Here is a 13,465-nt window from a genome sequence, read left to right as displayed (position 1 = left end):
AATCCTGGGATTTTCTTTCTAAGGTGTGTAGGTACAGCCAGTTGCGGAGCTTCATGCTCTGGCACTGGGGGGTGGAGAGCAGGCGGGGCACCCAGTGTGTGTGTGTGGGGGGCCAGCCGTGATGGAACCCCACCGGGATTGCGCTGCCGGGGGTGGTGCGCTTTCCCTGCACTCCTCTTCCTCCACCAGTGGGCACAGCCTAAACTGTGTGCCTTCAAATGGAGAATATTGTATGAAGTTTGGATTTTCCTTTGGGTTTCTTTTGACTGCCAAAGTTTGCACAACTGATGGAGTAAACTGAACCTTGCTTTTATTTCTTAAAATTTACAGTGTTTATTTTATTTTTTAGTTTTATTTTTTAAAATATATATATATTAAAATGAGTTTCCTTTTCAGAATGTGGAATGTACTTTAAATACACCCCAGCTCTCCAGCATGTTTCTGATACTTTTATGGTGGTATTAGACATTGCCTGAAAGTATGCTGGTGGTGACTGGCTATCCATAGCCCAAAGTTACCATTGGTTATTAGTTTTTCTTAATTGATATATTTCAGTAACACTTAAATATCTAATTTGATTTATCATTAACATAGGATATGTTCTATTTGCAACCAGCTTACTTCACATAAAGTTCAGCTTTAGTACAATGTATGAACAGTCAAAGTCACCCATGTTTGCCAGGCACATCAGGCAATTTATAGGGTTTAGGTGCTGATTTATTGATGGTGAAAAGATTAAAATGGACATTATTCAAACATATTTGCACTTCTGATCTATATAGTTAATGTAGTTTCGTTTCATTACATAGATGTGACTTCATAGTGAATAATGTTTAATGGAAATGAAATTGAGGGGGAAAGTGATTTAATAAAGGTCAACTTTTATTTGTTCGATGGCCTATATATTAAAACCAGGCTTCTATGATAATTACCATCTCCTTATGACACTATTTTAACCATGCTTCATTTATGGATGGTTGTTTGACAAATGATTACTTATGCATAATTGCATTTTTATTTATAATTCCTGGAGCATATTGTGTATTGACACCTGACTTCCTGTAAATACTCCATTGACTTTCATTTAAGCTGTTTTTCCCTAAATGATTTTTTTTTTTCATATTAATACATTTGGACGTATGTGTAATATAGAAAGCTTGATCAATGGGTTTTTCAAATACTCTTTTACTCTAATGTTAACAATTTGAGCTATTTTATCATAGAAATAATACACAGGGGGAAAACAAAAACAGGGGGGAAACCAAACAGTAATAAGGTTTTAGATGTTTGGGAATATGTTTTAGTAAAAGCAGTTCTTCAGTACAGATTGATTTGTTAGAGCCAGTTTGCCAATAAGCAAATTGCATATTCCTCATGCTATGGGCATCTCTTGTGTGTGGCTTTGATCATCCTTCTCTATATTCACAGCATGGATGATCATTGTGATGATATATGTTACCTGTAAAAGGATTAGCACATAGAGGAATCTTCATCAATAGAAAAAAAGACCAAATCAATTAGTTTTGTGTTTTAGGTTCAAATGTATCCAAAGAAAGCCATAAAAATAAAACATTTGAGTTCTGGTGGTAAGCATGACTCTATTTACAAGTAGAAAAAAAACATGTCTTCATTGACATGTTTTCCTTTTTCCCTTTTTTTTAGTATATTGAAGCAAATAAATCACCAGGGTCCATAATATACCACAATGCACATAGCCACAAGACCAGTGTGTGCAGGCTAACTGACTTCATAGTTGTTGTTGTTTTGATTTTTGTTTAAAAAACATAAAACATATTGCATACCCTCCAACATTTCTCCGATGAAAATAGGGACATCCCATTCCATAATGATCGTTTTACTATTTTATACCCCACACAACTTACTAGTTGCCCCAGCCACTCTAGGCAGCTTCCAACATATATAAAAGCATAATAAAACATTAATCATTTTTAAAAATCCCTATACCGGATTGCCTTCAGACAGGTTGGGGGTCAGATAACTCCATACCCTCCAACATTTCTCCAATGAAAATAGGGGCATCCTAAGGAAAAGTGGGACATTCTGGGATCAAATCAGAAACCTGTATGGCTTCTCTAAATCAGGGATGTCCCTGGAAAACAGGGACACTTGGAGGGTCTGACATTGTTCAATTAACATACATATATAGCCATTATATAGCAGCGCAGTACTAATCAGTTGTGATTTACCTTTAACAACTTTCCTAAAACTTGTGGCCATGGCACAAAATAGTAAAGCAGCATAAGCACAATCTCCAAATTTCACAACTGCATGAGGTGAGCAAGCAAAATGGTTACATGAAGCACATTGTTGCTGTGATTTACAGTCATTTAATTGCCAAGAGAGATGACATAAGAACACAAGAAGAGCCTCCTAGATCAGGCCAGTGACCCACCTAGCCCAACGTCCTGTTCTCACAGTGGCCAACCAGATGTCTATGGGAAGCCTGAAAGCAGGACCTGAGCACAACAACACTCTCTGAACTAGTGATTCCCAGCAACTGCTCTGCTTGGTGCCATTAGTTTTAGGCTCTACCAGTTTTGAAGCTGGGCCTCTCAACATCCCAGGCAAAATGGCTATGTCCCTAGACCCTACTCAAGGTTTACCAACTCTAGAACCAGGTCTACTAGGCAGTGATGAGTTTTTAAATGTCCGTACCATCATGAACTTCCAACCACCATTTTGATTGTGCATATGAAAGTGTATGTGGACACCTTTTTGGAAATGCAGTCAAATGTAGCCCAATTATCAGTTAAGGAACCTGAGCTTATCTGGGTTCAAAGTAAGTAACCAAGCCAGGTAATCAAGCCAGGTCCAAACAGGGACAATAACACTACCACAGATCCAGAAGATTCAGAATACAACTGGAATGCATTAAATGCTGTATTCAATAAGAAATACTAAATTTCTTTGTATTATGTGATTATATAAGCATAGGTGTCTGTAACAGCACCTTTAGTCTTCTTATAACAAGAATGCTATCAGGCTTGGCTCTGTAGTCTGAGACTGCAGCACTGAAGAAAGGAAGACCACTGCCCTTCCTTTATTTAGTACAAGGTTTCCCTAACTTGGGTATCCAGCTTTTTTTGGACTACAACTCCCATCATCCCTAGCTAGCAGGACCAGTGGTCAGGGATGATTGGAACTGTAGTCCAAAACAGCTGGAGACCCAAGTTTGGGGTACCCTGATTGAGTATGTTACTTACTAGCTAATCTTTTTTAAAAAAGCAAAAGTGCGGCTGTTGGTGTATCAAGATATGTAGATAAAGAATGCTAAGGTAATTTATGATTTGCTTGGTGTGTGTCTCCCCCCCCCCCCCAGTGTGCCAACAGAAGACTAGTGGCACATTGGTGAAAAGGTCATCAGTTATTACAACTAGTCCAGAACCCTGTAAATGTGTAGTTAGTTTCTCAACCACAATCTGTCCTAGATTTTGAGCTACTGGAACATCATCTTCCTTCCGCTTATATATGTTAGCATCATAAAGCATACAATATTTTGGAACTGGAGAACAGCCACAATTTTATGCCTGGTTTGATGATTTGGATGATATACTTTCTTATTGGACATCTTCCACTGAATGGCATTGTTCATCAGCTGCAATGTTCTCAGATGGCACAAAGCAGTGAGAAAGAGCATTGTAATTGGGGTCAAAATGACCCCAAAAGCAGAATTAGTAATTCTGCAAAGAGCTGGGGGGGGGGGGGGACAATGACGACAACAGTTTCACTGGTAACCTAATAATAATAATAATAATTAATAAATTGAGGCTTGTGGAGGGGCTTTGTAAACCTATAGGGCACTACTGATCTCTAATATCATTTGTAGTAATGTTAAGAATGTGGATAAGTTGCATACTGTGCAAATATTGTTCTTCTGCACTTGCATGGTTCTGGTCTAAGCATCTGCAGACATGAAGAGTAACTAAAATATTAAGCAGCATATTTAAAAGATCACCTTGATGTACATAGTTCTCCAGCTATCCTAGTCATTCCAATAGTAATAAAATTGACTACACAAGCTGCAAAAATAAAAGCATCAACTTTTCATTAAACTTTGGAGGTAGGGCCTTGAAACACCACATGACCCTTCAAACCTCATCAAAATTAAGGAATACATGTGTCATGAAGACTAAGGGCTTATCCATGCTTACTTTTTGTCCACTCTTTCCGGGCACATGCCTGTGCTTAAAAGCTCTGTGTCCAAATGGTGGTGGTGTTTGCTTTTTTGCCTGGGAGCTTTCCCCATGAAAAAAACACTCTTTAGCACTCAAACATCAATTTGGGTTTTAAGCGGACTGCCATTTGCTCTGATTGAACTTTAAAGAGCAGGTTTTCATGGGGAAAGCTCTAGAGCAAAAATGGAGGGAGGGAGGTCTGCTTGGACATAGAGCTTTAAAGTGTGGACCATGTCTGGAAAGAGCAGAGAAAAGGTAAGGATAAGCCCTAATATGAAGGTGCTTTCCCCCCCTTAGGCATACTTAGGATGCATATAGCAGTAACTCAGGTGTGACTTGGCCAAAGCCACATGATGAGTTTCTTAAACTAGTCTTCTATCTAGACTACTTATCACATGTTATTCATTTCATACAAGAATAGGTTGTGTCTTCCATTTCTAAGCCATTTTCTTTGTTAATATTTCTTGCATATGCAGAATTATCTAATGCACTATTTGCATGAGTCTCCAGTTTCCTCATCTAAGGGACTGTATCCAATGAGGTCATTCTGTTTGTGGAAAGACTTTTGCTCTCACAGCATAATTTTGCTTGCCTCTCTTCTTGTGTGCCCTCTGTTCTAGGTTTCCTGCCAGAGCAGATTGGGAAGGGGACACAGGTGGCTGGGGAGAGAGCTCTTAATCATTTTTCTTGTACACATCAGTTTAGGACACTTGACCCTTCCTTATAAATTGAAAATGAAAATAGGTACAGGGTGTTCTTATTCAGGGCTGCTTGGAATAGATCTACCTAGGTGAATGAGTTTCTATTCAAGTCAATGGAACTGGGCAGAACCGTGTCTTTGTCACGATTGTACATCATTATATTTCATGATACCCATGATTTATCATTAAAATATCAATGGAATGGCAGTCATGACAATGTTTAATCAATTAAATTAAAATATTGATATACCAGCTGTTATATGGGCATGTCAAGGCAGTGTACAACAATATAATAAAATGTAATGTCTATATAATAATCAAGTAGACAGTAAACAGCTGGTAATGGTAGAAAGCAAAAGCCATGGTAAAGAGAGAGAGAGAGAGAAAAAAAATAGCATGGGGATACCATTCAAGAGAGCAGGTACCCCCACAGAAAGGGTGTTGGTTTATGCCAGATGGATGTTTGGAGGCTGTGGCACAATCAGGAGGACCTCTGCAGATTATATTAACAACTGGTCAGCTCTGTATGGGAGAAGGCATTCTCTTGGTTCCACGTTGTTTAGGTTAATACCAGAGCCTTAAACCTGGCTTAATAGCAAAGCAGCAGCCAGTACACTTCCTTTAGCAATGGTGTTGCGTGCCACAGTCAGGCACATAACTCAGTTAAGCTAGCTGCTGCGTTCTGTACTAGTTGCAGGTTTCTGGCAAATTTAACAGCAGTCTCATATGAAGGGCAATACAGTAACCAACTGTTGCGATCACCAGTGCACCAGACACTTAGCAAGGCTATCCTTGGCTACATAAACTATGCTGAAGACCATGTGTGGTTGGCCTCTTATGCAGTGCATCTTAAAATATGTTATTAGGAGCAACCCAGTAACTTGGGGATAAGCAAGTAATGATGCAATTGAACAAATGTAATGTTCTGCCCAGTATCAGATGGTGTCATAGGTTGGAGATGCTTACCTGCCCTCCCAACAGGTGAGTCACTGCTGCTTACTGGGAGGGTCAAGATGGCAGCGTGGGTGGTGCAGTGAAAATGCACTGGTTTTAGTACTGATTACAAATTACCGGGTCGAGCATGCATATGATGTTTTTTATGGGTAAAATGAGAGATGTCATAGCAATCCATAGTTAAAAGTAGAAGTCAGAAAATGTGCCCCCTTTTTTGGTCTTCAAAATATGGCAACCCTAGAAGTCCCCCAATTCTTAACATAACGTACAACGGGAGGAGCTAGCCCCGACTTTGCATGTGTCTCCGTTTGGTGGGCCTGAGGGTTCAAGTAGAGTAGACCTTACAAGTCAGAAATCTGCCCAGCCCTGTATGAGATAGCGCTTAACTTTTTAAAGAGCAGTTTGACACTAATCTGAAGCCAGTTGCTTCCACTTACTGCATTGGAGAGGTAATATATCCTAATTAAGCTGCCCTATTCTCTCGCCGCTTCTTTTTGGACTATTAAGCATATCTGGAGTTTCGGCCTCTCCTAGGTGAGAAATCTTTTTTTTTGTTTTGTTTTGTTGAGTCACTCAGCAGGACCCGACCCTACCTGTCAATTTGCAATGGAAATGAACATTCTGCAACGAGTCCGACAGCGCTGCCTTTGAGAACTTTGGGTTCTCTCTCCCGTCGCTCTCTCCCCTCCTTTGCCATTTCCCAACCAGAAAAACGAGCTGACTTTGCTTCCCTTCCCAAAAGGCTTCATTCTTGCCTGCCTGCCTGTGTTGGCTTTTGGGATACTTAGACGGCTCGCTCCTATTCCCGGGAAGGAAGGAGGCAGTCGCCCGATTTTGTTGCTGGAGGCGAGCGAGCGAGCGCTCTCCCTCTCCCTCTCCCACTCTCTCCACCCAGATCTATTCTCTCTCGCACCTAGATCCCAAAGGGATCCGTGGACGGCTGACTTTCCTCTCCCCTCGCTGGACCGCCTCGGTCTGATTTGTAGGGCTTTCCATTTGAAGCGGTGTGCTGCTTGTTGTGTTAAATGCCTCTTACTAAGTAATAGATATGATTTATGTGGACACCCAAGCTGGAGGATGGCGGCTTCCGTGATTAATCAGTGAGATTCCCATCCTCTGGCATCTCTCTCTCTCTCTCTTCCTCTCTCTCTCTTTCTGACTGCCCCTCTTGCGTGATGTAAGATCAGACGTACTCTGCATTGAGAAGTCGAGACACACAAGCGGCTCTCTCACACATCCACCTCGTAATCCTGCTGGAAGCAGCGGAGAAGGCGAGCAGGCGAGGCGAGGCGAGGCAAGGCAGCGCAGCCTGGGCTCCTGGCGCACAATCCCACCCCCGTGACATTTGCCAATCGCGCTGCTCTCTTGCAAGCCAGCCAGCCTGCCTGCCACCCTCCTCGTCGTCGGCTCCGCTGCTGCTGCCGCTCAGTGACTTTCTTTCTCTTTTTTTATTTGAAGCGAAGGGTGCAACCGAGCAACGGCGGCGGCCAAAGAGGGCGAAGAAGAGCAGCAAGCAGCAAGCAGCAGCCTGGAGGAGAAACAGGAGCAGGAGGACGCGAGACTCCCCTCCCTCGACCATGCCCGAGTTTCTCCTTTTCGCCGTCCTCACCGTCTCGGGATTATGTCCTATTGCTAAGGTCCTGGCAGTGGGAGCCGAAGGAGGTAAGGCGTCTGACTTGCATGGTTTGTACCACCTCTTCTGTGTCACCCCACCTCTCTCTTTTTTGGGACGGCTCTGTGTCTGGATAAAGTAGCGCAAACTTCACTTAAGACTCCTGCAGACCAGCTGCCCCTGGGACAATCTTGCGCTTCGCTTGTTTTGTTTGTTTTTAAAATAACTATAATCTCCCACTCGGCTGGGATCAAGATCAGGTATGGGGGGGGGAGAGATGCTTGTATGCTTGCACCCCTTCCAGCGAGCGAAGTCTTTCCCTCTCCAGCGGCGGCGGCGTTGACTTGGCTGCGGCTCTGCAGATGATGGTGTTGCATCCCTGGGAGTTTGAGCTTCGCTCGGTTCTGTAGCGCCTTTCGCTTTCTTCCTTAGAGCTCCTGAAAAAAGCCCGCTTGGGTCTGAACTCGCTCTGCTTCCAGGCTCCCTTTAACTTTATTATTATTATTATTATTACTATTACTATTATTATTATTATTATTATTATTATTATTATTCCACCCCCCCCACCCCTCAAATACTCCCTGTAAGGCTTCTAGGATGGTCCCATTCTCCAAGGACCAGTTTCTATCTCCCCACCCCTCCAGTTCCTTCATGCTTCATGCTTCCGCGCATGATATTAGCTCTTGCGCGGCTGCTGTGCGCCGGGCAGGTTGGGGGTGGGGTGGGGGGACCGCAATAGATCATAAACTTCGCTCGCTCGCTTTTCTGGGACTCACGAAGCCTTTCGGCCGCCGGGGGTTCCTCCTGTACCACTTTCGAATAAGGAGCCGGTTACTCTTTTCCCAAGCTCCTCTTGACTCCCTGATTTTTAACATAGCTTGCATGGAAGTAAGTTCCCTTTCCTTTCCACCTGGTCAGTTTTGCAAAATTAAATATTGCCATAGATACGATCCAGCAGGATTTTGAATGAGTAAACTGACTCCCACTGTTATCCTGAGTAGGGTAGCTTATTAACACCCTGATCCTGAGGAATTTACTTAGTAAACCCAGTGGATTACAGTGGGATTTATTTCCAAGTGCGTTTAGAATTGTAGCCTTCAATGGGACTGCTTGGCAGGAAATGTGTTTTGGATGGCTGCCTCCCACCTGGATCCTCTGCACCTTTACTTACACACACACACACACACACACACACACAGCATATATGTGGCATTAGGATGCTTTATTTACATACAATCTTATGCACATTGTCTTGGAGGTCAGGCCCATTAAGGTGGATCAGGCTGCAATCCTAACCCCACGTACTAAACCCCTTTGAATTCATATGGGATTTGCTTCTGAACGGCTGTTGTTAGGATTATAAGGACATTTGGCCATGTCCTTTTGCTGAAAGCATCTAAATTTGCCATACAGGCTCTGTTTTAAACACACACACACACACACACACACACACACACACACACAGCCTAGATCAGGTGAACTTTCTATCAAGAGTATCTGCTGGTTTGACACTTTGTAAATTGTAGTCAAGTACCATGCAGTTCATCACAGGAAAACGTCCAGATTCTAATTACATCTCCACTGATCAGTAAAAGCTTAAGTGTAACAGAATATGCTATGAATACTCCCGAAGTATTTAGGTTCTCAAGGACATATAGTACTACACAGGAGTCAGGAAATTGGGTCAACTGAAGGCTTTAGGATGCAGTGTAGGCACACTTACCTGGGAGTAAGCCTCATTGAACTTGGTGAGACTTGCTTCTTAGTTGACATGTCTTAGAATTGTGCTATTACATGGAATTGTGATTCCCAGGTAAATGAGGAGAAAGCTATGGATGTGTTTATATGACAGCAATTATCTATAGATCTGAAACAATAGCTTTACTACCAGGCAGAAAGAAGAGGCAGTAACAGTGAGTGATGCATCTCTCTGATACTCTGAAATCCGACACACACACTCTGCAAATCTATCCAGCACTAGCTGAGGATTTAGTGAAAGTACAAGTTGTTCAGCAGCATAATTCTGCAACTATTGACTAGCTATTGCTTTCAAAGTACCCTATGGATTCCCTCCTTTTCATCAGTGTTCATTTAAGCAGTTCAGTGTTCATGCAGGACTATATAAAACTGTCCAGCAATACACAACACAAGAGTTTGTTTGTTTAATCCAGGATATTCAATTTTAGGATGCTTATGTATCCTGTGCATGCTTACTCCCATTGAATTTAATGGGACTTACTGCCAGGGAAATGGACATAGGATTGTAGCCTTAGACTGCCTTCCAATACTCTATGCAAATGTCTGTCTCAGTAGTAAATATAGCTCCCTGAAGTCAAGGCCCATTTATTTCAATGAAACCTACCAAATGGATATATTTGGAAGCAGATCCCAGTGAAATTAATAGCAAGTAGATGTTTGTTGGACAGAACTGTTCCAATCTTATTGCCTAATCATCAAACCAGATTTCAGTTGATTTGTTATCCCTCACTCTAAACTCATTACTTGGAACATGTAAGGCTCATTAATTTCAAATGAGTATCTTTTTTTCTTTTTAAAAAAAGAGCTGCCACTTTTTTTTCTGAAAGGGTTCTTGCAACTTTAAAAGATGCAAAATAGACATAAATTCACAAGTTTCATAAATTTCACCAAGTTTTCATGCATTTCTGCCCACCACACTGCTTTTAAAAGCACAGGAGCTCTGAAAAGTGGTGGTCCTATAATCTAATGCATGTTCAGTGTTAGAGCTTCCATCCTTGGGGGGGGGCACTCCATCATTATTTACTTCAAAGTAAACATGTTTAGGATCAGGTGAAAGGTCCTATATTTGTTCATATTTTCCATTTGATTCATAAACCGTTTAAGTCAAAGACTGAAAATTAAAAGTATTTGATGCAACTGATGTCCAAGTATCCCAGTTTAACTGGCTTACGGATCGAGCCCATACAGGAAGGAAATTGTCTTAGTTTGCTTGGATATAAAGGATACAGTGCATTCATAGTTGGGTGAAGGTTCTTTGCTTTATTTATTTATTTTACCCATATGCTTAATAATAACAACAAGGACATGTAGGATTCCTTTATTTTGTTGTGGTGGCTGGTTTGAAGTATATATATCAAAGCATGGTTTATATTTTCTTCTTCATAGCTGTTAAACTCAGAAAGGTTAGTGGCCAGCATGACTCAAATGGCATATCTTGTTTCAGAATGGATGCAAAGCAAATCCCATTAACTTGGATAGCTTCCTAAACTGTGCAAGTCTCAAAGCAAGCAAGAAATGAGAATGCATTGAATATTTCCATATCTAGTTTACAAGGAATTAATTAGATTCCCATTCAAAAATGTAATTGTTTAGGAAATTGAATTTACATTGTGAAAAACTTTTCTTTTCTTTTTCTTGTGCTCTGCAGACCAGATACCAAATTGTTTACTCGCCTGTTTAAAACTCATTTGAACAAGTACAAATGGTTTTTAGTTATGCTATTTTGGTCCCTTGTTTCTGCTGTAATTGAACTACCAAAGCCTGTTAGGTCAATTTCCCAGCTGGCTCTCAAAAATTAAATAGGTACTGCACATTACAAGTGAGGCAGATTTATTTATTTATTTTTTAAAAAATAAAAATCATTGCCTGGTTGTCCAAAAAAGAAAAGCAACACTTTGGCCCTCAAAAATGCCTTCAGTTGAAACGTACTTGATAGAAAGCAAGGGGGAAAACAGGTAAGTACTCACCACCTCCCAAAACTAAATCCTGAAAGTTACATGTGGATCCTGTCAGATCAGTGAATGGAATATAATCCTTAAGTATCTTATCCCAAAAGGACTTTGGTTCCCAAATGCATCTTCTGCCCCAACCCCCGGTGTGTATTCCAAAATCTCTCAAGCTTTCTTTTAAAGCCTCAGACCAGATTTCAGCTACTGTAGGTTGAAACCATCATTGCATCTGGTATACAAGTACATTTGAAAACCTTCTGTAGAATGTAAGGTGAAGGTCCATATTCACTATATGTGAGATTAGTGGACACTTGTTTATTTACACATTCAAAATTACGGCTTTAATGTTTGCTTTGGTGTGTTGTTTGTGTGTGTGCATGTGTCAGTTTTTGCTTGCTAGTGTTTTAGTCCTATGTGATAAAGTACTATGTCTGTTTAAGTTACAATCAATCTAGTCCTAAAAAGACAACATTCCTGTAAATTATACCCGCCAAATCAAATTCACTTAGGATCAACTAGCTCATCATATCACTATGTCATGTTGGATAAAAGAGGAGAATTGCAGGGCAAATTAAGAATCCGCACATCGTGTTTAAACAAATCATACATTCTCAACCTAAAAAGGATTTGGAACATAAGAGGGCCTGATGTGACATTTCTACACCATGTAACATTTTATATGGATTGCAGAAGCCATTCAGGCGATGGTTATTGTTTAACATCAGTTCTCCAGGGTAGGCTGCAGAATATCCAAAGTAAGACACTATGGTTAGGAATGAACTTGGTGGTGGTGGTGGTGGCAGTGGAAAGTAATGATTACATTAAGAAGTCTTAGATAAATATAAAAAGGGAGATTGGTGAAATTGGGGCGGAGAATGGGATTAGTATCTATGAGAAACTGTGTTGGTAATGTGGAATATGTCAGAATTTCTTAATGAAAGTTTTTAAGTTCTATGTAGCCTACTTAGAAGCCATAGAATAATATCACAGCTTGTCAAACTAGGTAATATACATATCTAAGATAACTATGAGTTGTTGATGACTTACAAGTTTTGCCAATGTAACAATAGTATCTCGTAGGGATGACACAATAATTAAAAACGATTGCTTAATCAAAGCAATACACAAAGTTTATTTTAGGCAACCAAGCTTCCTTTTAAAAAAATAATAAAAATGCAGAATATTAACAATTTCCTTTTTAGAGTACTGAAAGTTAAACTTTCAGATGGGGACATTCTTCCTTATAGGAATGGAACTTTTGCTTCCAAATCCTGCCAGCCACTGTGTTGACATCAGCAGATAGGTTTCCTGAGCCTTGACAGCAGAACAACCTGTTGGATTGTCAGTACTTGTTAACTAACTTGGGTCTCAGTCCTTCCACTGATACTACAGTCACAGCAATGAAATGGGCTCCTGGGCATGCAGGGCACTGCTATGCCAGGCAAAGGGTTCTGCTGGGCTCTAATGTGGATGGGTCCCGAATGTATACAGAATGGTAGCCATGCAGCTTGAGAACGTGGGGCCAAATATCTGTGATATGATTTTGAAAATGTAATGGAAAGGACATGGATCGTCAACTTGCACCCAACTTTTTCCACTGTTGGTGTGTTACAGTGTGCTGTGCTTGTTTATATATACATTTGCGTACCACCCAGTTACTTAATATTCTTTGAATGGTGAACAATACAATTTATGAACGCCTTTTAAAAAGCAAACAATCACAACAGAAAGAGGAGAGCTAAAGCCACCAGCAGCAAACAATATAAAGCAGTGTTTTAAAATCACCAAAATATCAATTTAAAATGACTGGGAACATCAAAAGGACCATAGTATGGCACCTAGTGAACCTGCCTGGGGAGGCATTCCATATCTGGCACACCACCGCCCAAAAGGCCTGTGTTCTGGTAGTGACCTCTCACCAAATTTGGTGGGGGCAGTCAGAGAAGGGCCTCAAAAAATCACCTCCGGGTCTGGTTTGGTGTGTGTGCAACTCCAAGCTACATGGGGCTCTGAAGTTTAGAAGCAGAACTGCATGTTATTCCTCCCAGTGGCAGCATGCCAATATAGGCCTTTAACATTATTGGTATATCAGATATTTTGGGTGTCTTTGCCCAACATGTTAGAAATACATGCAGCATCCAGTGAAGTCTGTTAGGTTTTAGTAAAATTGGGCGTGTTGCTAATAGAATTGTTTCAGTAAGCTCAACAATTACTCTCTATGGCTGGAGACTGGTGATTTTTGATGATGGGTTGTACAGCTGTCTAACTGGGAACTATTTGTTTGTTTGTCTCTAG

General features: G+C 41.0%; 1 protein-coding gene across 3 annotated transcripts in view; it reads left to right on the top strand.

Moving 5' to 3' along the window:
* Nucleotides 1-6,868: 6,868 nt before the first annotated feature.
* Nucleotides 6,869-13,465, top strand: part of LRP1B (LDL receptor related protein 1B) — a 782,700-nt gene continuing 776,103 nt past the window's right edge. For all 3 annotated transcript variants that reach the window (XM_079992449.1, XM_079992450.1, XM_079992448.1), the window contains exon 1: nucleotides 6,869-7,513. In XM_079992449.1, coding sequence (XP_079848575.1) covers nucleotides 7,429-7,513 — 85 coding nt within the window. In that variant the 5' untranslated portion in view covers nucleotides 6,869-7,428. The remainder of the gene's footprint in view (nucleotides 7,514-13,465) is intronic.

This window comes from Podarcis cretensis (assembly GCF_951804945.1).
Source record: "Podarcis cretensis genome assembly, chromosome: 1".
Lineage (NCBI taxonomy): Eukaryota > Metazoa > Chordata > Lepidosauria > Squamata > Lacertidae > Podarcis > Podarcis cretensis.
Note: the sequence above shows the minus strand (reverse complement) of the source record. Positions and strands in the feature narration are given on the sequence as shown.